The following is a 27,922-nucleotide window of genomic DNA, read 5'->3' as shown; positions in this document are numbered from 1 at the left end:
CATATGCTGACACTAAACACACTCTAGCACATCCAAAACAAAATGCACACGCATATAAATGCCCACACTTACTGTAGACACGAGCACTGTTCCAAAACCACTGCCTACATAGACATAAGCCTTCTATGGCAGCATCCCAACCATCATGGAACCTTATATGTGATTTGGAAAACTCTACTTAGGCAGTCATTTTTTGCATCACAACTTGCAATGGAGTTTGATGTTAGCATGTTGCTAAGCTAATGTCGTGATACTCTAATAAGCTTAAAGGGATACTCCACTTTAAAATGAAAATTCTGTCATCATATACTCACCCTCATGTTGTTTCAAACCTGTATGAATTTCTTCTGCTGAACACAAAGGAAGATATTTAGAAGAATGTCAGTAACCAGACAGTTTCTGGTACCATTGACTTCCATAGTATATATTTTTTCCTACTATGGAAGTCAATGGTACCAGAAACTGTCTGGTTACTGACATTCTTCTAAATATCTTCCTTTCTGTTCAGCAGAAGAAAGAAATTCATACAGGTTTGAAACAACATGAGGGTGAGTATATGATGACAAAATGTTCATTTTAAAGTGGAGTATCCCTTTAAAAAACACATAGCACACAAAAAATACAAACATTTATATCCAGAATTGTATTTGTGAATGAAATATGTTAATTATAATCCATATTTCTCTCGCTTGATTTACCACCTTGGATATTTTTCTCTCATCAATGCATTCTGGGATTGCCTTTCCATGAAGGATACATGTGATGCTATGGGGTATCTTATGAGGCAGTATAATTAACATGCCTATCTTTTGGAACAGCCTTCGTGCTTGGTGAGCACCCACGATACCTTAAAATGCTGTCACTGTAGGCAGCTCACTAGGTTTTGGAACGGAGCAACACTGTCTGTTGTCTTTGGGTGGCTGGTGCATGTGAGTGAGTGAAAGAGTGTTGGTGGAGGAAAAGCAATCAGTCACTGTCACCTGCAGCTGCAGAGGCTCTGTCGACTCTTTAATTAAGGCAGGTCATTTACATTTTTAATTCCTGCACCATGCCAACTCCTGGACTCAACACATTCATTGACTAACCAGTGGCATACGTGTCTGTTTCAGGCTCCCGTGAGCACCTTGAGTGGCAGGTACGTGCTGCAATGCACCATGGGGCATCAGTGGCGGAGAATGGCACAGTGTTGAACGAGAGAGATAGAGAGGGGTTATAATCTCCAAGTATGCCTTTCCCAAAGGAATCTATTCTCCAGTGACAGGTACACTCCACAGACGAGTTCACACATTTAAGTTTAGCTCTGCGTCCGCTGCATCCCAAGACTAATGACTGGCAGCTCGCCTGGCACTAATTAATACCACATTTAAATGTCAGCTGTTTATCAACCAGAACAAGCCCATGCTGATTATTCCCTCGTATAGTGCCTGTAGTGCAAATGGCTAAATACAGAGTTGCTACATTTTCTGACCAATGAAAGCAGAGACGGCCCGAGGCATAAGCGAACTAAGCGGCTGCTTAAACAAGTGACATAAATGAATGAATTAATGACTAATTCAAGAACAGAAAATTCTGATTTCATGATCATTATACCTGCCTACAACTGCTGCTGTGTCTGCCACTGTTTGAGTCATGCGCATAACCTCGCGTGCATAGACAATTCGTGCGCAAAGTCACGGTAATGTTAAGCCATGTCACAAAAATTTGATTTGATCAATGATTGATGATTGACATTTAAATCAATGATTTATCCTTTAAATTTAATAATATTCAGAACAGAACAAGAATTAAAAAAAAAATAACTATAAACAAGCCAAAACGAAATAATTTAAAGCGAAAGTGAAAGTAAGCGGAGTTGGGCTCACGTATCTCTCTCATTAGAATCAAAATGTTTCAACATTTGCGGTGTATTTGGATGGTAAACTATTCTTTATTATAGGCTTTGCACTTCACTCACGTTCCAATACCGACGGAAAAAATCATCCTCTTCACACGCGCAAAAATGTGCTTGGAAACATCACAGTGGAGCGGTGCTTAGGCTGAATGGTACAAATTGTATTACTGACTATTTAAACAGAGCAGTGTAATTTTTATATGTTAGGTTGACTATTTTATTATTATATTTTATTACGGCTGTAATGAACAGGCTGCGATGTCAAGATTACAATGCTGGAATATGTTGTGTGTGTGTGTGTGTGAGAGAGAGATATCGATCGAACAGTGGAAACATAAAAACATACTAAGTCATGTTCATACAAGACATCATTCAAACTGCAAAGTGTTGCAAAACGTTGGAGGATATTTTGCAAATAATTTATTTAATATGTTTTGTGACAGTTTGTTTTCAGAAGTTTCAGAAGTTAGTAAAATAGTAAAGTTAAAACTTTTTATTTAAGTATCTATTTTTTATTAAGTATTTATTTTGTATTAATTCATAACCTCATTGTATTAATTTATAATGTAACATTATAGCGTGACATTTGTGTCAATAATCGTCAAACAGGTGACTCCGCGTGGTGGGAGGGGGCCCCCAAATCAAATTCTGCTTAGGGCCCCCAAAAGGCTCGGGCTGGCACTGAATGAATAACCATGACTTTTACAGCAATAATGAAGAACTGGAAATGGCATAAAAAAATTAAGAGATTATGATCAACATACACACACATACATACACACACACACACATAAATATGTATGTATGTATGTATGTATGTATGTATGTGTGTGTGTATGTTGATCATAATCTCTTATTTTTTCTCCTATATATATATATATATATAACCTTATAAAAAAACATATGTATGAACACGTTGTTCTCAAGGGCACCCTCTACACCCTGACCAAACGCTGCCTCATTTACCTCTTTCCCCTAAAACAGATAAACATTTATGAAGACATGCAAGGACCAAGGCAGCACTTCACCACCTGTCCTTGACTCACTTGCTCTTCTTGCTGTCTTTTTTTGCTGGGTAATTTTAGCTTGGCCCTATTCATATGCTCTCCAGTCTCGTATATATGTGCGTGAGAGAGTCTGAGCATGGTGCACATCTATAAATCTCTCTCCTCAAATCATCTGACGAAAGGAAACAGAAGGATTGTCTCAATCCACACAGATGTGTCACCTCTCAGGATATTACCGAAAACAACTAACTCGGAACAAAGAATGTGTCATTGAGAGCGTACATTACCTGTTTTAAACGCATAGATGTCAGCACCTTTAATTAAAGTAGGCTTTTCTCACCTCGACAGGCATGTTTTAGCATGATCTCAGTCCTTAAAGATGTGTAACACATTATCTAATGCATGAAAATGAGCTTTCTCCCCATCTCAGCTCTTTTGTAGTGAATGTGAGCTGGCAGCGTGATTACGGTTTTATCATTTCCCCATCACACTCATCTGCCAGCCACCTATCTCCGCCAGAAGCTTCTAATATCTCACGGCAAATAAACGCGCTAGTCTGAGGGTCAGCGTCCGTGAGCAGAGACATATGGCGCTGATGAGTTTTATCAGTGCTGTTTGTTTACTGTACGGTACAGGGTTCCGAACCGGTTCAAGGACCGAAAACAAAAACGAGTGAAATTTTAACAGAAAACGAAATTGTTTAAACGTTCTGAACATAAAATATCATGTTTTTGGTTTCATGAGGCTTATTTGAAATGACCGTTAAACGGTTAATAATTTTGTGTTATCGTTCTGTTAAAGATTTTAATTTGGCAGTCAACCAATCATGAATTCAAATAGTAGGGCCTATGCAAATGTGACGTTGTCGCATCCAAAGATGAGTGAAATACCCGAACTCATTTGTCAAATCATCCTATAAGTCGCAAAGTAATGTGCTGGTATTAGCTGTTGGATCGCAGGAGTTTGTCCGAGGATATGTTACCATGGCAGGTTATATCCAGCGTGGGGTGTTTTGAAACCAGCAAAATTGCAGGTTAGTGTACAACCACTACTATTCAGGATTTTTCCCAAAAAATTATTAAACACCTTGTTGTCAAAAGTTAGTATTGTGGCTTTATGTATGGTTAGACGCTTGCGTGTGTCGTTATATTATTTAAAAAAAATCCAAAATGAAGCTCAAATGGAGTTACAAGGTTTTTGATCAGCGAATGTCGGAGATTTGTCCATCATTAGAACGCTGCATCTGTGGCAGTAAGTGCATCGAATTACATTTGAATCAACTTTCAGGTTACAAAGGTTATTGTAGCTTTGTGGGTGCTCAGTTTTTACAGTTATTTAATATATTTGGCAAAAACTTTGTTATAAAAGACAAAGTGTTATGCACATGCTGTATTGGCTATGACTAGATGGCAAATACCAGACTTAGACACTCTTCTCCAATCCCCAATTACATAAAACATTAGCCTTTACACACAGTATTTATTCAAAGAACCAGTTTTTATATTTACCCTTGCACTGCAAACAAGCAGAGACAGTCTCCAAAATGTGTGCAGCACTTTATTTACGATTGAGGCAGGTGGAGCTACTGTATGAGATTTAGAAAACAGTTTGAGGATCCACTCGAGTTACAAGCTTTGGTCACAAGCTCTTAGGATAAAGTTCAATTCAGGCTCTGGTATAAAGTATAGGCAGGCAAAAAAAAAAAAAATGTATTAACCGGTATTTTTTCTAATCAAACCGTTTTCGGAACGATAATGTTACAGAAGGAACGCATGAACAGAAACGTTAAAATACCGATTCTGCTCGGAGTGAACCAATTTTTTTTTTCTTCTCGTTTTTAAGCCCTGCTTTTGTAGACCAGCGCTGTGCAGCTTTTGTCTTCAGAAACCAATGGAACAATGTAAAGCTTTTTGACAGTCATTTCGTGTAGAAAGATGGAATTCCTTAATTCTCTACCCATGATTCTCTTTTCTTGGCATTGTTGAAAATAGTGCCTCTCACCCAGAGGATTGTGGGAAAAGCAGAAAAGTTAGTCTCTCTCACCAAACAGTGACTAATTGCTCTGGTGCAGTGTTGGATAGACCCAGATGATCTACTGAACTACAATAGAGCTGCAATTCATCATCCTGGAGTTCCACAACACACTTCAGTCTGATTACCAGCAGCTACACACACACAAAATACCTGCAGGACATAATAAATGTTTTGGCTCTTATTCATAACAATACCCACACAAACACAGTATCTTTGCATCTCCTCTGATAAAAAATGTTCACAAGTGCACACCAGTGTTGGGGGTAACACATTACAACTAACGCAAGTTACGTAATCAGATTACTTTTTTCAAGGAACTAGTAAAGTAACACATTACTTTTAAATTTACAATAAAATATCTGAGTTACTCACTTTTTATTTATTTATCTCACTTTATTAAACAATGTCTTTGCTGTTGGCCTTCGATGATCCAATTCAACCATAGGAATAAGCAAAAATGACTTTAGATAAACATTATGTTTGTTTTATTTTATGAAGTAAGAGTTATGCACTCCTACATCCTATTATTTTGCGATCCAGAATGGCAGCACAGCCTGTTTGTAATGCATTACTTTTAAAAGTAACTTTCCTCAACACTGGTGCACGCACACACACACTAAAGCACTCGAGCAGTTTCTTCTTGTTTCTACCTGATCGCTTCACACAGAGACTTTAAATTCATGCAAACCACAGGTTTACAGCTTTAAGTTTACTCTTTCTGATATGGGTTTGTCAGGCGGTGGTGGTCTTTGGGTTTGGCTGTTCAGTCACTTTGTGTATAAGATTTTTTCTTTCTAGATCTTGCAAACATTTTCTTGCTCACCTTTCCACCCAGCTCTTGTAGCTGGGAATGTCCTTGGCGTACAGCAGCTTGTTAGATGGGGAGTCTTTGCCCAGGCGGTGCTCTGACGTCGAGCACGAATCCATGAAGGTTTGAGCCACCACAGACAGACAGGCGTCCGTGATGCTGCTCTTATGGATGTCGAACACAAACTGTGGGTTCTTGATCACGTTCACCCAAAACCGTAGAGGTAGACTGTGGAGAGCAAGGGATGTGGTTTAGTGCTATTCTTTTATTTTGAAAAGCTCTTTTAATGCATAAAAACAGTTTCTGAACAGGAATCAGTGGCTTTATGAAACCTCAGGCTGCTTTTAATGCTTATAAGTTATTTAAATATATATTGAATAGATAATGGAATGATATTGTTAAATGAAATCATTTTAATTTAGATGTGCAGATCCAGTTTTTCTAGCTTGGAATGGGTTTATGAGCACTTATGCCAGGCTTTTACTGATATATCTCATATTAGTTTGTTTGTATCTGTGCGCTGCCCTGCAATCGTGCACCTGTCTAAAACAATAAATGTATACAAGGCTACTTTATACTCCGGCCCATTTGTGCTAAAGTGAAATCAACTTAGCCTAGACCCTAGGTGTATGTGCGAATGCGCGTCTCGTGTGTCACAGATGGTGTTTAGTCTGGGACTTTGTGTGCTTGTTTCTGAGACTGCAGAGTTCTCATTAGTTTTCAAGATGGCTTTGGTTTTGTCTTAGATAACAAAAACTGAGGAGAGGACATGAGGGAATAAGAAAGGACACTGCAGTGAAATGGATGCAGAGTTTCACATCAAAGTGAAAGAGAGAGAGAGAGAGAAAACCGTCAACAAAAGCTTTTCCATAGAAGCCCCTTCTCTGTTGCCATCTGAATTCATTTAACAATAACAACTGCACCAAAGAGGATTTAGGGAGCAAACCATGTATTATGACTCCCAATTTAATCAGACAGAATCAACTGGGATTATCTGCATTCTATCAAAAGGATATCAATGCTGTAACAACGAGTCGACACCCTCATAAACCTGCCACAGCTGGCCTCTGTCAAGATTATGTTCTCTGTACAGGACAAAAAGCAGGACGTGAATAAAGCGCCATACTTTATAGAGAGAGCTCTCAGTCAGTGGAGAGAGTGAGTGGATCAGGAGATGGGAATGATGTCTGGATGGACTAGATCCCGGCTAAATATAGAACTCAGCTCAGCGCAGCTCTCTCTGGGAAAAGCCTCATATTCTACTGTCAGTCTTTTTGGGTTTCTTCTGTCTGTTTTTTCGTGTAAAGGTAGAAAGATTTGTAACGTGTGGGATGGTTCTGATGTACTAGGGAACAAAAATGTTCAGCCTAAAAATAATGTCTTGTATATCTCAAGGTTAAAAAAATAATTTAGTCCCCCGACAACTGACTAGTTGTTTAGTGATATTTATCTAGAAACGAGTCTAGATAATCTTGTAACTTCACCAATTAATTGACTATTTGTTCATGCAACCCAACCCACTTGTCTATTTTGAAAATATGGACTTTTGCACATCCTTACTTACAATACCCATTTATCTGTCTGGACATGGAAGAGTGTTGAGTCTGTATGTATGATAATGTAACGGTGCGCTCACAATGACAGTTGGAGGTCACCGAGTCACTGTAATGTTGTTTTTTTGTATGGATTACAGCAGTATGTAACCATATTGGGAGGTGAATCACACTTTCATTGGTAGTCACTGCAATCCGTCACTTAGAATTTGCATAGGTGAAATCTGCTTAACTTTGTTGCATTGTCACTTATGTCAAATTTCCACCTCATCGAAAAGACTGCTACTCTACTCTGTACCGCCCAACCCTCGCCCAGTCACAAGACTTACAATAACATGATGGATGATTCACAAGAGTCTCGTCCATCAGCAATCCATCTCTGCCTGGCTTTGGTTAAAGATCTGATGCTTAAGACATCCTTTGATGCATTTGAAGAAGTGATTTGTAACAAACTGGGGAATCCATCATTTAGGTTGTGATTTGCTTGAATAAATTCTTTTGGGTTTGATAAAAGTCAGTCTAGATGTTCATGAGATTCACCCATGTGAATCAGATAACTGTGCAAATGGTCACAATTCTGTTTAAAAAATTCTTTCAGCTCTTTAAAAAGGTTAAAATGTGCTTGGTTCAAGTAGATGAATGTTTTTGTGCTGAAATACTTGATTTGGGTGGTCTAGACTGTTATTCTCGCTACTAATATTAAAGAAGTGTTTGTGAAGGACACACTTAAATAAGAGGATAAGGAAGAGACTTGGACATCTTAAGTTGCCATCTGGATTGATTGCCATCTGGATCTAGAAATGTCTCTTTTGCAAAATCAATCAAAATGAGTAACCCCTTAGTACACCCTACACAAATACACAAAAATCCCATTCAGAACAATAATAATTGGTAAAGAGAATTGATAAGCAAATGCTAACAGGCTGTAAACAAAATAATGATTATGGCTGTGTTTTCATAGCCTAAAGCATTTAGCTTTAAAGTGTTAAAATCCTCTACAGACAGCAAATATGCCCCACACACAGCATTGGCCCAATTAATGGCCTGTGTGTTGCCAGCAGCACATCTAGCCACATAGATAAAGCTGAGCCTGTTGTTTTGTGTACAATATCTGAAAATAGAGCTATTTCGTTCTCTGTGAGAGACATGGCTGAGTTGTCAGCAAAAGCTGGGTAGCAGTGCATTAGTTCTGTAGAAGACCCTCTCACACGCATTAAAAAATATCAGAGACACCAGAATGGCATCGGGATGTCATGCCTGGCAATGACTGCGAGATGATAAATCGCTGTTTAACGTTCCACTCTTTGTGAGAACGATTCCATTAATGTGTAATGCAAGAGTGACCCTCTGTGCTCTCCAAAAACACTTAACACTCTCAAATGGCCCTGAAACACACTGCGGGGGGAGATGGGGGAAATTAGGTCTATAAAACAGAGTAAATAGGGGACTTTACCCACCGCCTCCCTGCCGTGCCCTCACATCAATATCATCACTTCATCCCCCACAGCCCCTTTGGGGTGGTGCGTGATGGGACGCTGGCATAGGCTAATGATAGATTACCACTCATTAAATGTAGTGCCAAGCTTTCCTTTCCCCTCTCATCCACTCCACCCTCTCATCTCATCCCCTCTTCCCTTCTCACTGGATCTGCTAGTTGTTTATTTAACCCCCACAACCCCCTTCCACCATGGGGACGTGGCTTTAAATTGGTTGGGTGAAATTAATTTGGAAACGAGTGTTATTAATTTCTCTCATACTCATTGTCCACAGTAACATCAGCTACATCAGGGATGGGATATCAAGATGTCTGCTCGTATGGGTCTGACTGTTATTATAGTTTTACATATATACATATATATGTATATATGTAAAACTATAATAACAGTCAGACAATTTATTTATTTTTATATATATATATATATATATATATATATATATATATATATATAAAATGTTTTATAATAATTACTAAAAATGTTAGAATACAATAATGAATATGAATGCATGTTTAGACAACTTACCAGTTGCTCTTCCATGTGTGTCTGACGTGCGGGTCATGAATGCTGTGCTTGTCGGCCTGCTCATCCAGGAAGTCAAACATGTACTTGATAGCAAGAGGAAGGGCACTTCCTCTGTGTGCTGTGCTGAAGATGGTCTCAAACAGGTCATCCACAAACTTCTGTAGAGTGCCCTGAGGAACCACAAAGAATGGAGAAGAGGGTTAATTTTCATCCATCCCATCCCATCCTCTCTGTCCCTATGCTTTGATTAAATGACTTAAACAAACTGGTGTTGTCAGTATTAAAGAGACTGTTCATATATGAGTCTTCCTGATATTTAGTAATGACAACAGCTATCTGTGTTTATGTAAGTGTTTTTGGCAAGCTGTCAGTAATCCCACCAATGAAACCAGCATTCCTGAATCAAGCTCTTTGATAGTGAAAGTGTTACTTTGAAGTTCACCTTTAATATCACGTAACGGAAGCGATTCTACCTAAGCTGCTTTGTGCGGATGGATTAACGTCCAACCCGCACCATTGACCCTAATTTGATTTAATGGCGGTGAGTCTAAGAAGGAGAGAAGACGACAGAATCTAATCCACTTGTAATGAAAGAACTGATAGGATGCATGGAAGAGTGAGTGAGAGAGAGAGGAAAAAGAAAGAGTATCAAAAAGCGCCGCCCGTATCTTGCAGCCAGCACTGGCTTCGCGTCCGGATGAGGTGTGCACAAGGCACAGCACACACAATCCTATTTCCGTTTGAGCAGACGGCAAGAGTCGGCGAGGAAGAAGAAAAAATCCCGTTAGCTGACAATCACAACAATAATTCTACTGTGTCCCAGATCCATGACAGCTTATCTTTTCCCTATGAAGATGAAAATACATATTTCTCACTCGCGCCCTGTATCAACGCGGAGACAGCTGCAGGAGGCTGGCGACAGGGATGACTGCAAGGGTTCTGGCAGGTGTCACCCTGTGTGACGACTGACATCATCATTAGTCGCCCAGAAAGCAAAGTGGCTATTTGCAGGCGTTTGAAATGTACCTGGTCATTACAGCACACTTAAAAGCATGCTATCAGACACAGGCTGGCAGTCAGAGAAGCATTAAACTTCAAGTGATCTCGTTCCAGACAGGTGAGGAAAGAACATTTGTGTAAATGCAAACAGAAAGAGGGGAAAAGAGAGAGGAAGAAAGATTAAATAAAGCCTGGCATAATGGAGGGAGATGAAAAAAGGTAAAGCTCACCCATCCTCAGAGACACTGATAGACCGAATGTGAAAGGCGTCAGCACCCCAGGCAGATCACTGGTATTTATTGCAGGGGTGAAAGCCAAACAGTCAATTACAGTGCCGTCACACCAATCATTTTTCACCAAGAAAGATGGTGTCTGTGATAAACTGGTTATTTCACAGAAATAATCCATCTAAAAATATGACACACAGTCTGCAAGCGCAGTAGGGTAATCACCAGGGCATTTGTGCATGTGTGTGTTCGAAAAAAAGTCTTGGTTACATCAGGAATATTTCTTGGTGGTCAGAATCACAGACACACATACAGTTCTGCAAGAAGCAGATTTACTTCCCAGTACTTTCATTTCCCAGCATTAGCCCTAAAGAAAACATGGACAGGGGACTTCACATCCAAGTTTAACCATCTGTTTACTAGCTCTGCAGAAAATTCTAAGTGAAACTAATGGAGAAGACGGACCAACTGCAGTTTGGAGCAAATAGCATAAACATGAACCATTTGACACTGTGGCCTCATTCTAGAAGGTTTATATGTTTCTAGAAAGGATAAGATGCATTGACAACATTGACAAATGCCGGCAGAGCTTACCTTGGTGGCCAACAGCCTGGTCAGGTAGATCTCAGAGACCATCTTGCTGCCACGGTCTCCCTCCTTCTGGTCTCCATGCTCATGGTTCTTTACCAGATGCCACACCTTAACGCCGCTCTCCAGGTCAGGTGTGATCATGGGTGTGCGGGAACGGAGGCTGTCCGGACTGCCCGTGTACTTGATCATGTTTTCTGTTGGAGGGAAAAGACAAAGACCCATCAGATGGCGGTTCCTCAATCTTCCTCTGCTGACAAATGTCCCGTGCAGCTGTTCATATCTGTTCCTATCTGTACAAAACACATTGCCTTTTGTTGTGCAGTACTGGACATTGGATATTAATCATTTAGAACATATGGATGCTTAATTTTTTATCCCTTTCTCTCTTCCATGCTTTCTCTCAGGTGGACGTGCGTGTTCGCTCACTTTGGCGGACACAAAATCGAACAGGTGTCAGGCCAGATGAAATATTCATGCTTCAGCCAATAGGGAGAGATCAGCCATGACATTTAAAAAAAACACAGAACTCAATGAATGTTTACACAGCGTGAAAAAAAATTGATTGGCAAAGGCCTGATTTGGTAAGATAAAAAAACGGTTCACAGTGGCAGATGCAACAGAAATCAATCTCTCCAGGGGAAAGAGAGAGAGAAGAGGAAAAGGAAACTGATAAAGAAAGACAAAAACACCTTCAGAAAAAGACAGACAGGAAGGGATGACAAATAAGATGAAAGGAATGTGAGTGTGCATATATTTGCATTCACTGTTACAACATTCACACTACCTCAGAATACTTTCTACAAGTTGTCAATCATAAACACTAACTGTATGAACCTAGCCTATACTTGGTGGAGATTTGATTAATAATGCAGCCTCACAAAGATCACTTTCTTTTCACGATATCTTTCCATCATACCCAGACGGTTCAAAAGGGGTCTTTTGCTCACCCTGTTTGAAGAACCTCCATGTCGTTTGAAGGTAATTCTGAAAGAGTGAAGTGATGTGTGGCATTTTATTTTCTTGTCTTTCCCATCTGTCACACTCCCTATCTCTCTTCTTTATGGCTCATTTAGAGTGCAGGGAAGTATATGGAGATGAGATTATATTAATGGTCTATTTGATGTGTAGGGGGAGTGCTTGGACGGGCCTGAGCTTTGATCTTGAGCTTTATCATACCCAATCGTACAAGGGACTGATGGCGGGCGAATGACAGGGACGGATTCAGAGTCTCAGGAGGAAAGTCAAGTGCAAAGAGACTCATTTTCTCTGCTTTTACCTTTGTATGCTGCCTGAATATCTCGGCTCTCTCCACGTAATTCCGTTTGAGCTTCGTTCCTGTTCCCTTTTGTGAGTGGTTGAGATGCTACACATTTAACTTATGCTTTTCTCTTACCTCCCTATGAGATGACAACATTTTTTAAACTCCTTTTCTGTTCTTCGTGCAGCTTAGGTGGAATGTTACCCTGCCCTGCTTTAGAAACTTTAGTCAGTAAATTATTAATGTTTTATATTTTGTGTGCTATGTGTTTTGTTTTGGAGATATGAATGCATTCTAAAATAAGAAAAGGAATAAAGGAGTTGACAAACACAAACCATATTTGCTAGCAGAGGTTCTGGAGACAGTAGAGTTGTTTACAGAGTTGTATGCGGTGACCTGCTTTGGAACGAGAGCTACCACAGCATTATCAGACACCTGCAGACAGAAACAAAGATTATCATTGACAACTTACAAAAAACACAATATCTCTACAATTCAGACCTCTTTAAAAATAGTTGTAAACAAGTATTATGTCTTCAGCATCATAATGGTTGGGTTTGGGTTATTGGTCAAACTCATCAATTTCTCAGGTAAATGTTTAACTGCATGAATGAGGACAAGATGGGATAATCTGCTTCCATTTCAATAAGTCTTTTCTGGTGGGATGGGCCTGGCTATTTAACTATATGCCTCAGCAACTGCTAAGCACAGTAAGCCTTAGCAAGCCAAATTCAATTAACATGTGGGGGCCTCTACTCCCCAACTAGACACCCCTCCATCTACATAATTTGCTATTGAAATGCCTGCGGCACTTACAGGGTTAATTGAGGTGACTTTGTAGATCTAGATGGTGTGGGCTCAGAACTGCACAGGGACATGAAACCAGGGAGGGAGGGAGAATATGGGCTTTACAGACCATTAGGACATTATTCTTACACCCTTAACCTCTTTTCTCCCAGGACTAAATTGACGTGAAGCCAGCTTCGTTTACTGCTGAGGATAGCTGTCCAAACTTCAATGGAATCAAAACAGACCTCAGTGTACACCTCAGTGTAGATGAATGTCTGTGTGAAAGACAAGGGCTATATTTCCATGAAAAGGGGCTTTTTAGAAAACAGCAGATATTTTATCTTTTATCTTTCCTCTGCGAGCAAGTTTACGCTTTAAGAGAGTCTCTGTGATAGCATTCAGACACGTCAGATATGTGAGATGGGGCTTATACAACCCCAATGTGAAGCTTCCCAAGGAGACATCAAAGGATTAATGTCAGAGCCTGATGCATTTTGTAGCACCTTGATTTGGAGTAAAGTATCAAAGATGACTTGAGATATACATTAGAAATGCACAGAGGATGCTTCATGACAGACATATCAGCACTTTATGACTTTTTACATTGTGTACTACACTAAACTAGGGAATTTGTGGCATTACAGAGGAAGGAATGAAAGTAAGTCAGTCATGAACCTGTATGTGGTGCAAGGACTGAAATGAAGAAATGGAATATGGTACAGGGGTTCACGGAATGTCTGTTCCCCCTCTTCAGCAACTTTAACAGGCTTAGGGTGTCTGATAGCTTTTTTGTCAAGGATAGCATGCCCTCCCCGACTGAAAATGAATTAACTTCTGTCTTCATTATCTCATCTCCGATTCCAATCAACAGCTAATCCATCCTGCCGCTTGCAGCCCTGCACCCATGCGCCGCCCCGTGACATTTAATTTAAGTACTGTGCAGACTCCTCTCTCTCAAAAAGCTCATTTGGAAGGCGGCTTATGAAGGAAATTATTTACACCGTAATGAAGCGCCGCCTGTCTCCTATCCAGCCTAAACTGCCCCGCCCAGCCTAACAGATAGTCTGGGGTTCTTCACACTTTAAGTGTTTATATAATTGCAGATAGACAGGTTTTATCAGTCCCCTGCTGAGACAGCACTGCCATACCTGACCTCTGAAACTCAATGGTCCCTGTCCACCACGTAAGAGATCTGTCAGTCAGACTCTGCATTCGAAATGACCTGGAAGTGCCTTGACTGAACCCTATTATAGAGGTCGATGGGGGCAAAAGGGTGCTCGATAAGGCTGAGATGCAATGAATGTTAATAGTGTGTATGTTTCCCTAAACAAGATCAACTAAGACACACAAACCAAAAGCAATTACCATCATAGAAACCTTTTCTCTGCTCAGCTTTTTTTTTTTATTACTAATCACCTTATAAAGGTTCCTTGTTACATCTGAGACAAACATTAATAGAGCATTACACTTCTGAGCCTCATAAAACACATTCATCTCACATTCAAATCTCTTTGTTCCAGTATTAGTTCCTCTGTCAGAATCTGCGCTATTATTGAAAGCCCACGCTAAAACTCACATCACACAGAGAGCTGTTTATCAAAAGTCATTAGCTAGATCATCTAACCCGGGTGTCAGACAACAGCTCCACCTGCACCTGCATCCCACTGCTGTCAGATTAAATGTACTGGGACATCTGGAGATGCTGCTTTAAATAGAAAACAGCAATGCTCATCCTCCTTCTGATTTAAGGTAGATTTCATAGGCTTAAATCCTTTGTGATGGCAGACGGTTTGAGTAGAAAACAGCCAACACCAAAGCCTCTTTGATAATCTTTCTCACAAGAAAAGGGATGGTAGAGACGATAGAAAGAAAAGAGAATGCAGATTTCTACCGCTCTGAAGCATTCATGTCTTGGACCTCTGACTGTATGACAAACCTGCATACTGAACACCCCATTACAGGAGTGAGTTTACCTAGAAGTGAATAGTCCACACACAAGATCTTACTTGGTAATGAGACAACATGTTGAGTCTTTTCCAGTCAGCCTCGATCTTTGTGGTAACATCCTCATCCTGAAGGATGACTCGTACCACTCTGCCTTGACGCCACTCTGCAATGAGATAACACAAAGAAGTTAAATCCAATGTTTAATACAGTAATATTGAAAGTGCAGCAGAACCAATTCAATTCACGTTTATGTGCATGTCACTTTTCACAATAGAGATCATTTCAACCCATTTTTACAGAAAGTGCATAATTCAATGATACAATGTCATTTGGCCCTAGTGAACAAGGTATTTTGCATTAAATCATTCTCTTTTTTAAAGAGATTATCTTAGAGTTGTCTGTTAAGTTGAGATAGGAAGTATTTTAACACAAAAACTACATACAGCTACTTTACAAAACAAGTTCTTTTCCTTATTTAAATATTTTCAGTGCATTAAGCCACTAAGCTTCCGGACTCAAGCAGACACTAGACAATTTTATGCATATCTTAGTGTTAGTACAAAAACTTCTTGTGGTGATAAATATGCTGGTATTTATAGCATATAGTAATCTTAAAATTGATTCTCTTTCTTCAGCTTTGAAAAAAAAAGTGGAGCTCAAAACCACACTTTTTAACTTAAGACGGAAACAGAAAAGAGGAAAGGGACAAAGTCTATACTAAGAGAGAGGAGGAGAAAGAAATGAAAGCGAGAGAGAAAATAAGGGTACGTGAAGAAGCATTTGAGAAAGAGAGAAAGGAAAGGAAAGGTAAATTAATCTCTTCTGCCCTTTGTTAGAGAGCCGGGCCTTCGTGGCCAGTGGATCGATGGGCGTCGATGGGCGTGATTACAGCCACTGCTGAAAGCCACTTCCTTTTTTATCTGTAGTGGGTCGAGCATCTTGTGCCCAAACGGCCCTGATCGACCACGTTAAGCCTCCTGCTGAGCTTGCTCTTATTGTAGTTACTGAACTAGAGATGCACAACAAAATGCGAAGATATTCTCCCACCCTCCCCTCAGCACACACCAGCCACTGTCTGCAGCCTCAGCAAAAACAGCAATGTGAAACGGTGATGAGATGGGTATCAGTGCTGAATGAAATAAACATATCCCTTTGTAATGTGCTGTACAGAAAACATGGCCAGGAACAAGAGAGACGTCTTTCTTGTTCTTTTGTTTTGGACTCCCCTCCGCTGCAAATAAATGTATGATTGGAACGCTAGAGGAGTGAGGCCTCTTCACACCGCCTGCTGCTAACTTTTGCCCTGATCCCAAACAGAGAAACAAAACTGCAATCACAAGCAGGATGATGAAACAAGTCTCTGGGTGATGAGAATAACTTCAAATCTCCAGGAGACGCCTGACCATTGTTTTATATCTCGCAACAGTACTGTCTATAAACATGCAAATGAGCCTAGGCTCGAAGTGCAAACAGAAGAGTAAACAGAGAGAAGAATAAAAAACTAAAAGAAAGAAATGAACTAAAAGAATAAGAGAAACAGAAACAAAGAGAACAGAAACTAAAATCAAAAACAAAAAAATTAAGAAACAATAAGAGAAAAGTTTTTGAAAACAAACAAAAAGGAAAAAAAAAAAAAAAAAAGACTAAAATAAGAAAGTGAATAAAAGGAAAAGGGATGGAAAATAAATTAAAATAAGGTTACACTTTATTTTAAGGTGATGTAGTTACATTGTACTTAAGTACTGAGTAATTTTAATTGACTTCATGTACTTAACTACATGAGTTACGGTTAGGGTTAGGTTTTGGTTTAGGGTTACTTGTAATTATGCATAATTTACTGTTATTTCTATAGTAAGTACATGTAGTAACGTGTAACCACGTCACCTTAAAATAAAGTGTTTTGCCGAAAATAAAAAAGAACAGGAGCAAAAACGACAGCAGCAGGATATAGCTGGATAGAGAATCAAGCCAAAGAAATTGTTAAAATAGAGACTGGGATTGGCTGAAGTGCATTGATTTGTCTGCATCACTTTCTCATTCTTCCCTCCCTCCATCCCTGCCCTCAGGGGACTGTGACAGAGAGAATTAAAAACAGAAACACTCCGGTCCAATCTGTCTCAGAGGGATCGAGGAGATGGAGGCTACCTCATTCCTATTACCCATTATCTTTATCTGGCCTCCGGATCGGGCCAGAGAGTGTGCCGGTGCACAGGAGACACTGAGATCCGTTTACGGAATGCCGAGATGCCTCCTCTCATCCGGGGACGCCCGTTGCTTTATCTTAAAACACACTCGCACACACTCCCTCAGACATTGTCCAATTCTCCCCCCTAATAAAACAATAATAAAACAACACACTTGCCCCACGGGGCCCATGAAGCATTTTACACAGGAGAGCCTGTCAAAAGAGGGTAAAATTATTTCTTCACTTATCATGGTTCCATTCCCTAATGGATAGACTAGCAATAGGCCATGGCTTGAGAAATATGCTATTTGCAAAAAACGAAGAGTGTACAGCATAAACAATCCGATTCTGTAATTTGTGAAAAAATAGCTCTATGCGGATCAGTCTGGCTATTTTTTCCCAGTAACTGTGAGATGCTCCCACCTGTCAATTAGTCGTGTATAAATAAACTCAAGCATACTGTCACAGCTGATATTTGTTTATCAGCATGTACGTTTCACGCATGCATGGAGCCAGCAGTGGCTTAGTGGTAAAAGTACGGGGGTTGTAATACCAAGGTTGCTTTGTTCAAACCCCAGAAGTAAGTATTGATCAACTTTAGAGTTACTGGCATCCCAAATTAACTTTATTCTCTTTAAGAGGCAGTTTGCCCAAAATGAAATATTCTGTCATCACCTGTATGGCTTTGAAATTGGGAGAAATGGGAGAAATTGAAGAAAAAAAACAGGCATTTTTCTAAATATCTTCTTTTGATGGCAGAATTTAGAATTTTGGATGAACAATACTTTTAAGTAAAAAGCTTAAATTTGGCTGTTGGAAGTCAATTGGAGGATGTAAAAGCTGCCATGTAATCTGAAAGTTATTGGTTCAAATCCCAGAAAAAAAAAGCTTATTCATGAAATAAATAGTTACAGGCATGTTCTCTTGCCTTGAAACAAGACTGATCCCAGAGAAGACAAATAGATATGGTGGACAGTCTCTGGCATTAATGTATTGTAAGTGGCTTTGGATAAGAAGGCAATTGGCAAGTTACAATCTATGCAGTTTGAATAGGAAGGTGTGTGTACAACCTGTTGGCTATACGTGATTGTGTAAACGACTTATCTTTAGATGCACTGCCTCTGCTTTGTCCAATATATCTCTTTGAATAAGAAAGTGTCTGCCTAATATTGACTTTGCTACTGTAGTGTTTTTTTAAGTATTGGGCTAATAATCTCAAGGTTATTTAATCTCCAAGTAAATTGCCAAGTAAAGGGAAATTTATGGACTTTATTTCTAAAACCTCTATCACAATTGTTCCCCAAGACCCTGTCTGTTAAATTACAAATAACAGGATGTGAGCTTGAGTGTGAATCAAAGGCTAATATTGATGTAACGACTACCAATCACCTTCATTTCACCCATCATTCCAAAACCGCAAAAGTCATTGAAAGTCATAGTGAAGACACACTAAATCCCCTGACCAGGGCAAATGAAGGCGTAAAAGTTTTAAAGGGTAACGGCATCTAAAGATAGCATAATGCTTGTCATACCCAGGTCCATGTCAGAAGCTTTTTGTCGGTGCGAATAGGGAACATTCTTGTAGATGGCGTCCAAGATCTTCTCCTTCACCTGGCTGATTGTGTCACAGTTCAGCACCTTCACCTGCACCTCTGGGCTCTTCTCATTGTCTGGATGCATGCAGTTCACCACCTACATGACACAGAACAGAATTATACCAATTAGCACATGCATGGGAGACACATGAATATTTATGTGGCTGTAAAATTATCTTTTTGCATGATTTGAAATGTATTGTGTGTCAGCTGATTATAAAGAATGCTAAAATGTATCCATGCATGTAAGCTGAATATTTTAACCTTAAACAAAAGAGCAAATTCTGTTAAAAAGTTAATTCAGGCCCCATGGAGAGCTGGTATCATGTTCAGTATGTCTACTGAATTCTGTGTTCACAACATGTCTCAGAGTGACTGATGTAGGATCTGTATTTAACACCTACAAGATCTAATGTATGACAGTATTCTGGTCAAACCTGTATGGGGCATTTCTCAATGAGTGAACGTAGTCAGCAAGTATAATGGCATAAGTGTAAAAGTCTATTGGCCATCCCGAGGGAGTCGTCACCTCACACACCTCAGCTTGCACCAGTCTGCAATTAACACACTAATTCTCCTCATCTTAGTTCCTGTTAGATTCTCTATCTCTGATGATAGCTGACATTAACACCAGTACCTTCACCATCATCAGACATAATTACAAAGTTCAGTAAAAAAAAAGGCCGTTATGAGAGAGAGAGAGCATATAGAGGCTAAGAAGGCCCTTGTTGGCACCTGTTATATGATGAAATAATTGCACACTGCAAGAGAGCTCCTTTACTTGCAGTCCAGCAGTATAATGGACTCTCCTGAAGGACCAAAACTAGAATCAGTACAATTAAATGCATTGTGTATGGGCTGTAAGGAATATATATATATATATATATATATATAATTGCATAGCTTGTAAGTACTTCAAAAAGTTTAAGTAGGCTATGTATGTTAAACTAATTGCAGAAAAGTGTGTAGAAGAAAAAAAAGTAGTATGGGGATTTCAATACAGTTCAAATGTTGTGGATGCTGACTGGTCAATATAACAACCTCTCGTATCTTATTGCGTAAGAAATGATTGATAATGTAACCAGCAAATGGCCAGGGTAGGGAAGGCAGAATGTACTATTGGTAGTGGCTTGTATTGTGGTGTATCAGCAGCTGTTTAAGTGTTTTGGAAGTGAGGACAGGATGATGAAGCTGAAACAGCTCCTACAGTCATCAAATCAGTGCGGTGTTCAGAGGAATGGGCCAAATGCCAAGTGAAGAAACTAGTCGCCACATTCCCCTTTTTTCTTTTTCTCTCTTAGTCTCATACAGAATACAGATTAGCATTCTGACGTGCTGTCCCTGTAAACAGCCCGTCCTGGCATACGTGCAGCCCTGACAACACAGGCTTAGCTCATGCCTGTCACAGTGGCCAGCCGAACACAACACTGCCAATCACCACAGGACAGCAGACAGGTCAAAGGTCTTAACAAGCCTGTGTGTTCCCTGTCAGGCATGAAGACTGTGGGCATTGCTTGCTGCATCAACCCAAACAAATTACCTTACTCTTCTCTCTACCTGCACACCTGTCTGCTTCTTAGTACATTCACGCTACTTAGCCTCTTCCTCACCCATTTATACTTGTCTTTTTCTTCAGTCCTATTTTAGTTTACTCCTCTCCTTCTCTATCCTTCCAAAACCGGTCATCTTTCCTTCCCTCATCCAACATGTCATCCAAGCCTTACCAGAGTCTTGTAATCAATTTGCTGTCTGATGAGCTTGTCTTCGCTGAGTGAGTAGCGGGCTTCTCCGGTGATAGAGTCGATAGGGCCTTTTTCCATCTGTTGCTTTATGGCACAGAAAAGAGAGAAGAGGGGCTCCCCTGCACACTCCTACACAAGGAAAAAAAGGCACTCTGTCACTTTCACTCTCTTAAATTTCACACCAACCACCTACAGAGAATGTGGGCTATCATTCCCTCATTCAGTTACAGTAATAGACATTTTGAACGGAGCTTTACAGTTCTGGTGCTAGTGCGTCAGTTTCAACTGACACCACAATTTCACTCATATAGATTCCATTGATAGTCAAGCTAGATCTGGAGTTTTTGTATTTTGTATGTATTTACAAACTATGTTATGATTAAATTGACAATATGCAGAAAAAAAATCATTATTGATGTACAGAGTCAAATACTTTTTACATTTCATTTTAATGTGGGAGGGACAATGAAACATTTTGCTGAACATGTTAACAGAAGTATTTTTGAGAGAGAGAAAAAACACATTAAGATTAAAGTCCAACTGAAAACAAAATTGACCCTATTTACTTTGTTAGCGCATATTACTAGTCTTGTGGTGAAAAATTAATCCGTGCAAGTTAATACACAGAAAAAAATTATTTGCCGTCGCATTCTTTAATCAAAGTCTGAAAAGTTACTTCCGGTCTGAAATGGCGTTCCTTCTCTGATGATGTAGGTTTGACGGCTTGGGTTGAGAAACGCCTAACCACTTCCCTCAAGCCGTTAGTCTGTTATGAGCAGAGATGGAGAGGAGGAGCGCTAGAGTAAAACCCTGCCCTCTGTTCAATATTCCTTTTCACTGGGAAATACGTCACAACACTGGAGAAAAGTCGTTTGCAACTTCCGGTTCACGGGGACTTTAAACAACAATTGGCAGACCCCCTGTTGAAGACCCTGAGGAAGGCATTAAGCTGAAGTGTACTGTGTCTAGCTGAATTTGGCTAGAATATGCTTGCTGAAATGAGAAATGACTAGTGGTCTGGGCAGCTGGTCAAGCACTGTTCAATAATACTCAAATCAATGTTTTGTGACTGCAATAATAATGTTATGGTTTCGCATGGATGAGGTCACAATAAAGTCCTTCTCTTACAGTAGAGGCCAATTTAAGCTTAAATGAATCCTGAAGCTCTCGAGTGATGTTTCAGCTTCATTCACTCAGGTCTAATCCGTTAAACCAGACTGGACAAAACAGCCTTGACTTCCAGAATTTATTGCCTGCTTTGTGCATTCCAGAAACCAGGAAATTTCTGTACTTTCTGAAATTGCACATGCCATGTTCTGATTGCAGCAGATGTGTTTATTAAGAGATTAATGACAAGTGCTAGAGAGGACTGCAGTGGTGCTGACGGTCACAGTGCTATATGTAGAATTGAGAAACACCTGCTAAGCCAACCGTCTCATTATAAGAACCGAAAAACGCTGGAGTCAGCAAGACTTGGCCAACTTTAAACCGTCTTTGATTAAAAGTGCATGCTGGCACACTCGCATACAGATGTACATACACACCAACACATATTTATACACTAGACAGACACTCTCCCCTCTGTCAAACACCTGTAGTGCATCACTGCCAATGCTCCCGCAGGACTTCTCTGTGCTCAACAATGCATGAGCCAAATTACCTCGAAGGTGAGTGAGTCTCTTTTCTTTGCTGATGATTATTCAAAATAATGGTTGATATTTAATTTCAATCGTTGGTTTTTAATTATTACATTTGGGCCACCCAGACCTGAATATGTGGTTACACACCCACAATGTATCCACATTTAAATAGCTAACTTACCTTGAGGAATTTGTATAGCAGAAAAGTGAACCAATTTGTTAGCATTTTCTCAGCCACAGACTCCGTTCTGAAAAACAAATAAGCAAACAAACAGTGTAAATAAATAAATAAAAGCAGCACAAAGCCACGATTATCACTGCAAGTGTCACACACAAATGCGATTACCACGACCATGAAAAATTCACTTCACAAAGCCCGGTGTCTCCTAATGAATAGGACTTTGTTAAACAAACATAATTGCCAGAACATGAATTGCGCTCTGGAATCTATAGCCCCAATCTGCAGGCTGTCTTTATTACCACAATAATCCATGAGACTCTAATACAAGAAACCCAATTAAAAGCCTTTATATGATCCAGCTGGATTGATGCCAAGTGAACCTATTCTGGCCTGGAATAAGACCGGACTCATTTCCTCCCCCCCACAGTCCGGCTATTGAGCTTTAAATGTATCGCATTACAAAAGGAGGTGGCTGAATGGAGGGCCAGGGTGCATCGAAGTACATCATGATTGGCTAACACCTTCGCTTGGACCACAAGCTCTGATCCGGCATGAGAGATGTACATACATAATAACTATAACAAAGTGAAACCCAATATACATGGATCCGGTGTCTCTAGTCTGTGTGCCGCAGGGAGCTGGTGAATTGCCAAGGCGCCCTGCAATGAGCCATGGCACAGAGCATCAATATTTCAGGATTACAGCATTGTGGTGTGTGTGTGTGTGTCTATGCCTACTCTGCCGCCTTGCATCCCAGCTGCCACCTGCATTCCCTCTCTCCCACTGCCGTACGAAGACCTGCCGCTGCGCAGTACCATGGGTACATGCGTGTCTGCATGTGCCCACTAAGCTGGCGCAACACCTGGAAAGGATTAGTGTCCCCTTGTTTTGTAGCCACTGCTTTGAGTGGGCCAAAGGAGGACTGGTCTAGGGGTCAACAGGGTCACGTTTCATCTTTCCTTTCATCTCCATCCTAACACTGCCCTGTAATCATCCTCACTCCTGACTGTTCTCAATGCCTGGATCATTTACAAGAGAAACAGTAGGTGGGGGAAAACCCAGAGTTGTAGCGTAGAACAGAAAAAAATAGATAAAGAAAGGAAATGGCAAGAGTGAGAAAACTTTTCGCCTCTGTGTACTGTCACTTATTCCCATTAGCTTTCCCTTTCTTTTTCTATTGGCTGATTTGATGGTAATTATTGTTGGCAAGACCCCATAAACTCACTTACCCATATCCTGTGTTACCTCTCGGCTCACCGAAGGGGGAACAAGTAGCCTTGTTGCCAGACAATCCTGGCACAACCTCTCCATAACATTGCCACAGGGCCAAGAGCAACCAACTATCACTGTCCCCCAAATCCTTATGTCACATATCATTGGCACTGAGAGCAAGCTCTTGTTTGGCTTTGGTTTAGGAAGGCAGGAAAAGTGATGCCCATCCAGTGGTGAGGAATGGGATGTGGCATCACCTGGTGCTTAGTTCCCCCTGATTAAACAGCCATTTCAAAGTGGAACGAAGTAAAATCGTCTGGAGGATTCCTCCACGGTGAATGCGCAAAGAGGCACATTGGAGCTATGCTCCATAAACAAGAAAAAGGGGGTGAGGAAAGAGCTCCATATATCTTCCTCCTCATCTCTCGCATCCAGAAAAGGCCATTTACATTTGACGCTGCTTTCTGCCACTGCAAATGGATGTGAACAGCCAGCTCTACCAACTTCGAGGACCTGAGAGTGGTTTATGATTCCAGAGAGTCAAAATGAGAACTGTCACTCTATGACAAATACTGCACTGCAAATGTGTGTTATTTGATTTAAGAGTGTTGCTAAGCATGTGGCATTGACCGAGTGCTGAGAGTTAGTCTCATGCTTCAGCTAATAGGTGGCCAGGAACACACACACCTGGCTAATGTGCTGACGTTATGCACCTTGCAGCATCACAGGGATTATTTTCTTAACCAAACAATCGTCTGTTGAAACAAACCCCCGGAATGTCCCCCTCCTTAATGCACATGTGTTAAAGAACACAGCTTGAAGCTAGGAATAATTTCATTTTCGCACTCTGCCTCACGTGGAGAAGATTGTCCGCTCGCTGCATTGTCGGGTCCCGCTGCGTAACCATGGTCCCCCTTCACTGAGGATTATCCCCAGAGAATAATCACAGGACTTCTATTCAGCTCTGCATGACTGTGTGTGTGTGTGTGTGAAGGAACTGGATTTGAATGTGCTGGTCAGTAAAAGTCTGAGTAAAAATAAGTGTACAAGCATATGCAGGAACAGGAGACCCACGTGGACTTCACTGATGCCATACATATAGAGAAAATGGGCTGCACAATCGGAGAGGTTATTTTTAATCGTAGATGAGTAGAGTGGGCTGCAGGGAGCGAAGGAGAGGGAGAAATACGACAGATGGTTCTAGAAGCCGCCCGTTAGTTAGTTAGCCTGTGTGTGCTTGTGAACTCAGGTTGAGGCTGGACAGATGGGGCGGCTGTCGCAAGCGCTTTCTTGGAAATGGGGAAAGGAAAGCTGGTTGGAGGCTTCTGCCAAAGATGTCCTGCTTCTCTGCATTTTAAACACAGATTTAGAAATCATGCAGTGAAAGAGAGACCGAGAGGAGAAAATTATTCTCAGACAACAGATTAAGCTTCACTGTTCTGGCCCAGTGCTCTGTATCTAGCTTTGCTAAGCAGGTGTTAGAGGTTAGACAGGTTCCATGTAGTGAAGACCACTCCATATACCAGTGAGGGTCATCCATTGAAATATATGGACTAAAAAAGTGGATTCTCAACTGGAGGATCACAACCCAAAAATGCAACACAGGCTCATTGGAAAAACGCACGTGTGGCAACATTTCAGTGTTTCATTTTAAGAACATTTATAACAAACAATTTTTGTAGTGTTGGATGTAAAATCTGGATCCTAAAGCAAAACCAGTTGAGAGGAGCCACTTATAATGGGACATTGTAGCCAACATCCGCAAAGTGCAGATGTTGCAGGTGCCTACAAAAATGTGACAGGGTTGTTTTTGTTTTTGTCCCTGACAGAAGCTTGACTGAAACAAGAAAAATATCTTATTTTTCACCACTAATATGTACAGCAGCTCTTTGTGCAATTAATCTTCCCTTTGCTTGTTTCAATTAATCACGCTTGCCATCAAGAGTGTTGAATCAGTTATGATTCAGTCAAGGAGCTTCTCTTGTAGTTGTCAAATGATCATCCTGTTGCTATTAGCAAGCTTGTTTTGACCAATGAATTATTTTGTGTTCCTTGTCATTATTTTTCTCAGAAAGAGCCCCTATTTACCGCCAAAAAATCAAAAGTGTCAGCCAACTAACTTTACAAATGAACTGCTAGAACATTAAGAATAAAAAAAAAAAACCCCGAAGAGTTCAAATGAGTGGAGAGGAGAAAAATCAATATGGTATAGTAATAATATTGCCTTCTATGCTGTTGAAATACAGAGATACAAAGAAGTTGATTGCATGGGGAATTAAGCTTCACATATCTCCCTACATTCAGTAGGTTTTTAGTGCACTGTTAATTGGATCTCAAGCTAATTAATCCTAATTACAATTTAATGATGAGCATGTCAGTGAATTCCATGTTTGGGAGAGAAAGTGTGCATTTTAATGTCCCCAAAAGCAATTATTCCTATTCAGCGTACTGTAGAGTCCACGTTTCAAAGACAATTCACAGAGGTCATCTGCTCTCATCAATGGAGTTAACTATAATTAGAATATGGCAGATTGAAATGATCCCAAAATTTAGAACATGTGCTCTGTTGATTACACACACGAGGGGCATTTATAATCAGTAAAACCCACTGGACTGCAGGACTAGATTTTTGAGATGGCTTTCATGTGCATATTTCTAGTACCTTCTGAGTAAGAGTTTGGGATGGTTTTTGCTCTCCAGGTTCTTGTCAATGAGGTCAGACAGCAGGTGCTTGAGCACGTCGGTTGCATACTCCAGTTTACTTTGCAAAACAGTCATGATCAAGGAGGCGACATTGCCGCGGTCTCGCATGGAGAAGCCTCTCTGAGACTCCAGGGTTCGGATGAAGGACAGCAGGAAAACCTTGTTGTTGATAAGCTGTCCAAACAGTTTTAGGCCTTTCTCCACCTGTTCCTGTCTGTAACCTGGCACCTGCAGGAAAAAAAGAGAAAACAACAGTTACAAACAGATGAAAATTCACAGCCTGAATGTGATTATTCATCAGCATATTCATTGAATCAATGAAATCAAATTAGACACAATTTACTTTGTAAATACACAGTTTTAGTATTATTTTGCATGATTTATCAGTGCATCTTATTCCTCCTAATATTTTATTGATTTATTATTTATTTATTACTGTTTGATGGATAAAATCAAGCCCTGCCCTACATTTTTTACTCATTGAATGTCCTGTTTCACTGAGAAAAGCATCCAATTATGGCATTATTTCATGTAGATTTCCCTTCAGCTAAGCAACTCATCATAAATGCCTCCATTTTTTTTTTGGTGAAGTTGAAGAATGCTCACTTAAACTTTAGCTTGGCTTATTTGGCTGGAAAGCTTTTTCCAGCCCTCTCATTTGGCCTACAGCATTCTCTGCCAGTGTCCAATAAACTGAAAAGAACCAAATACTGTATATTCAATTTAAAAAAGTTAAAAAACACTATGCAGATGAACAGGCTACATTTAATAAAAGCTGCTCATTGGGTTATAATGAATCCATTGTGCAAGAATACCTGATGACAAACAATTAACCAAGCAGAGACCCTCATGACATCATTTGATATGATTTGCCTCATCAATAATCATTAAATACCTGTCAGAATCTCTAGATGGCTCCTGTCATTAGCTGTGATTTTACTATAAACTTCTCCAGAGAGAGGAGACGTTTATTCCAATTAAGTCTTAATTGATATAGCCTAGCTGATTAGAACCAGAGATCATCTGGCATTAGCAGGTAAGGTATGGCTCGTATGTTGGCTGAAGAAATATGTGTGATTCAATTAAAACTGTCCATCACTCTCATTGCGGGGCATAAATAACCCGTAGCTCGGTGTACCATGCATTAGATTTTAATTCTGTTCCCCACACTCAGAAAAAAAACAGTTGTGTCACATGTCATTACTGATATTAACAAAAGGATGATTGTGAATCAGAGAGCAGCTCATTACTTTAAGAAAAAAATTAGCAAGAGAAAGAGACTGCATGTAGATTATAATGAGAGCTGCTGCCTTTTGTTTACTGAGGGTGAACACAAACAGCATAGTGACAGCTTTTATTCCCAACAACCCCACTGTGCTGTTAGTCTTTCGGAAAAACAAAAAAAAGAACAAAAATATACTTAGCAGCCATTAAAGCTACAGTGTGTAAGATTTTCTCCCATCTAGCGGTGAAATCGTATATGACTACCAACAAAATATTACTTTCTAGCCATTCCGAGGGCGTTTTAACTCTTACGGT

The 27,922-nt window shown here is 40.2% G+C and overlaps 2 protein-coding genes across 2 annotated transcripts in view; both read right to left on the bottom strand.

Annotated features, from left to right (window-relative positions):
* Nucleotides 1-3,415, bottom strand: part of slc26a5 (solute carrier family 26 member 5) — a 202,049-nt gene extending 198,634 nt beyond the window's left edge. Inside the window, exon 1 of the mRNA XM_079869819.1 lies at nucleotides 3,405-3,415. The gene's annotated coding sequence lies outside the window, so the exon portion shown is untranslated. The remainder of the gene's footprint in view (nucleotides 1-3,404) is intronic.
* Nucleotides 1-27,922, bottom strand: part of plxna4 (plexin A4) — a 195,223-nt gene that overhangs the window by 1,622 nt on the left and 165,679 nt on the right. The window contains exons 22-30 of the mRNA XM_079869813.1: nucleotides 26,343-26,611; nucleotides 22,469-22,535; nucleotides 20,630-20,776; nucleotides 18,843-19,002; nucleotides 15,185-15,288; nucleotides 12,725-12,824; nucleotides 11,135-11,325; nucleotides 9,315-9,484; nucleotides 5,756-5,968 (exon numbers count right to left, since the gene is read on the bottom strand). Of these exons, the coding sequence (XP_079725939.1) occupies nucleotides 5,756-5,968; nucleotides 9,315-9,484; nucleotides 11,135-11,325; nucleotides 12,725-12,824; nucleotides 15,185-15,288; nucleotides 18,843-19,002; nucleotides 20,630-20,776; nucleotides 22,469-22,535; nucleotides 26,343-26,611 (1,421 nt within the window). The remainder of the gene's footprint in view (nucleotides 1-5,755; nucleotides 5,969-9,314; nucleotides 9,485-11,134; nucleotides 11,326-12,724; nucleotides 12,825-15,184; nucleotides 15,289-18,842; nucleotides 19,003-20,629; nucleotides 20,777-22,468; nucleotides 22,536-26,342; nucleotides 26,612-27,922) is intronic.

Source organism: Squalius cephalus, assembly GCF_949319135.1.
Source record: "Squalius cephalus genome assembly, chromosome: 4".
NCBI lineage: Eukaryota > Metazoa > Chordata > Actinopteri > Cypriniformes > Leuciscidae > Squalius > Squalius cephalus.
The sequence above is the reverse complement of the archived record's forward strand: the minus strand, read 5'-3'. Positions and strand labels throughout refer to the sequence as shown.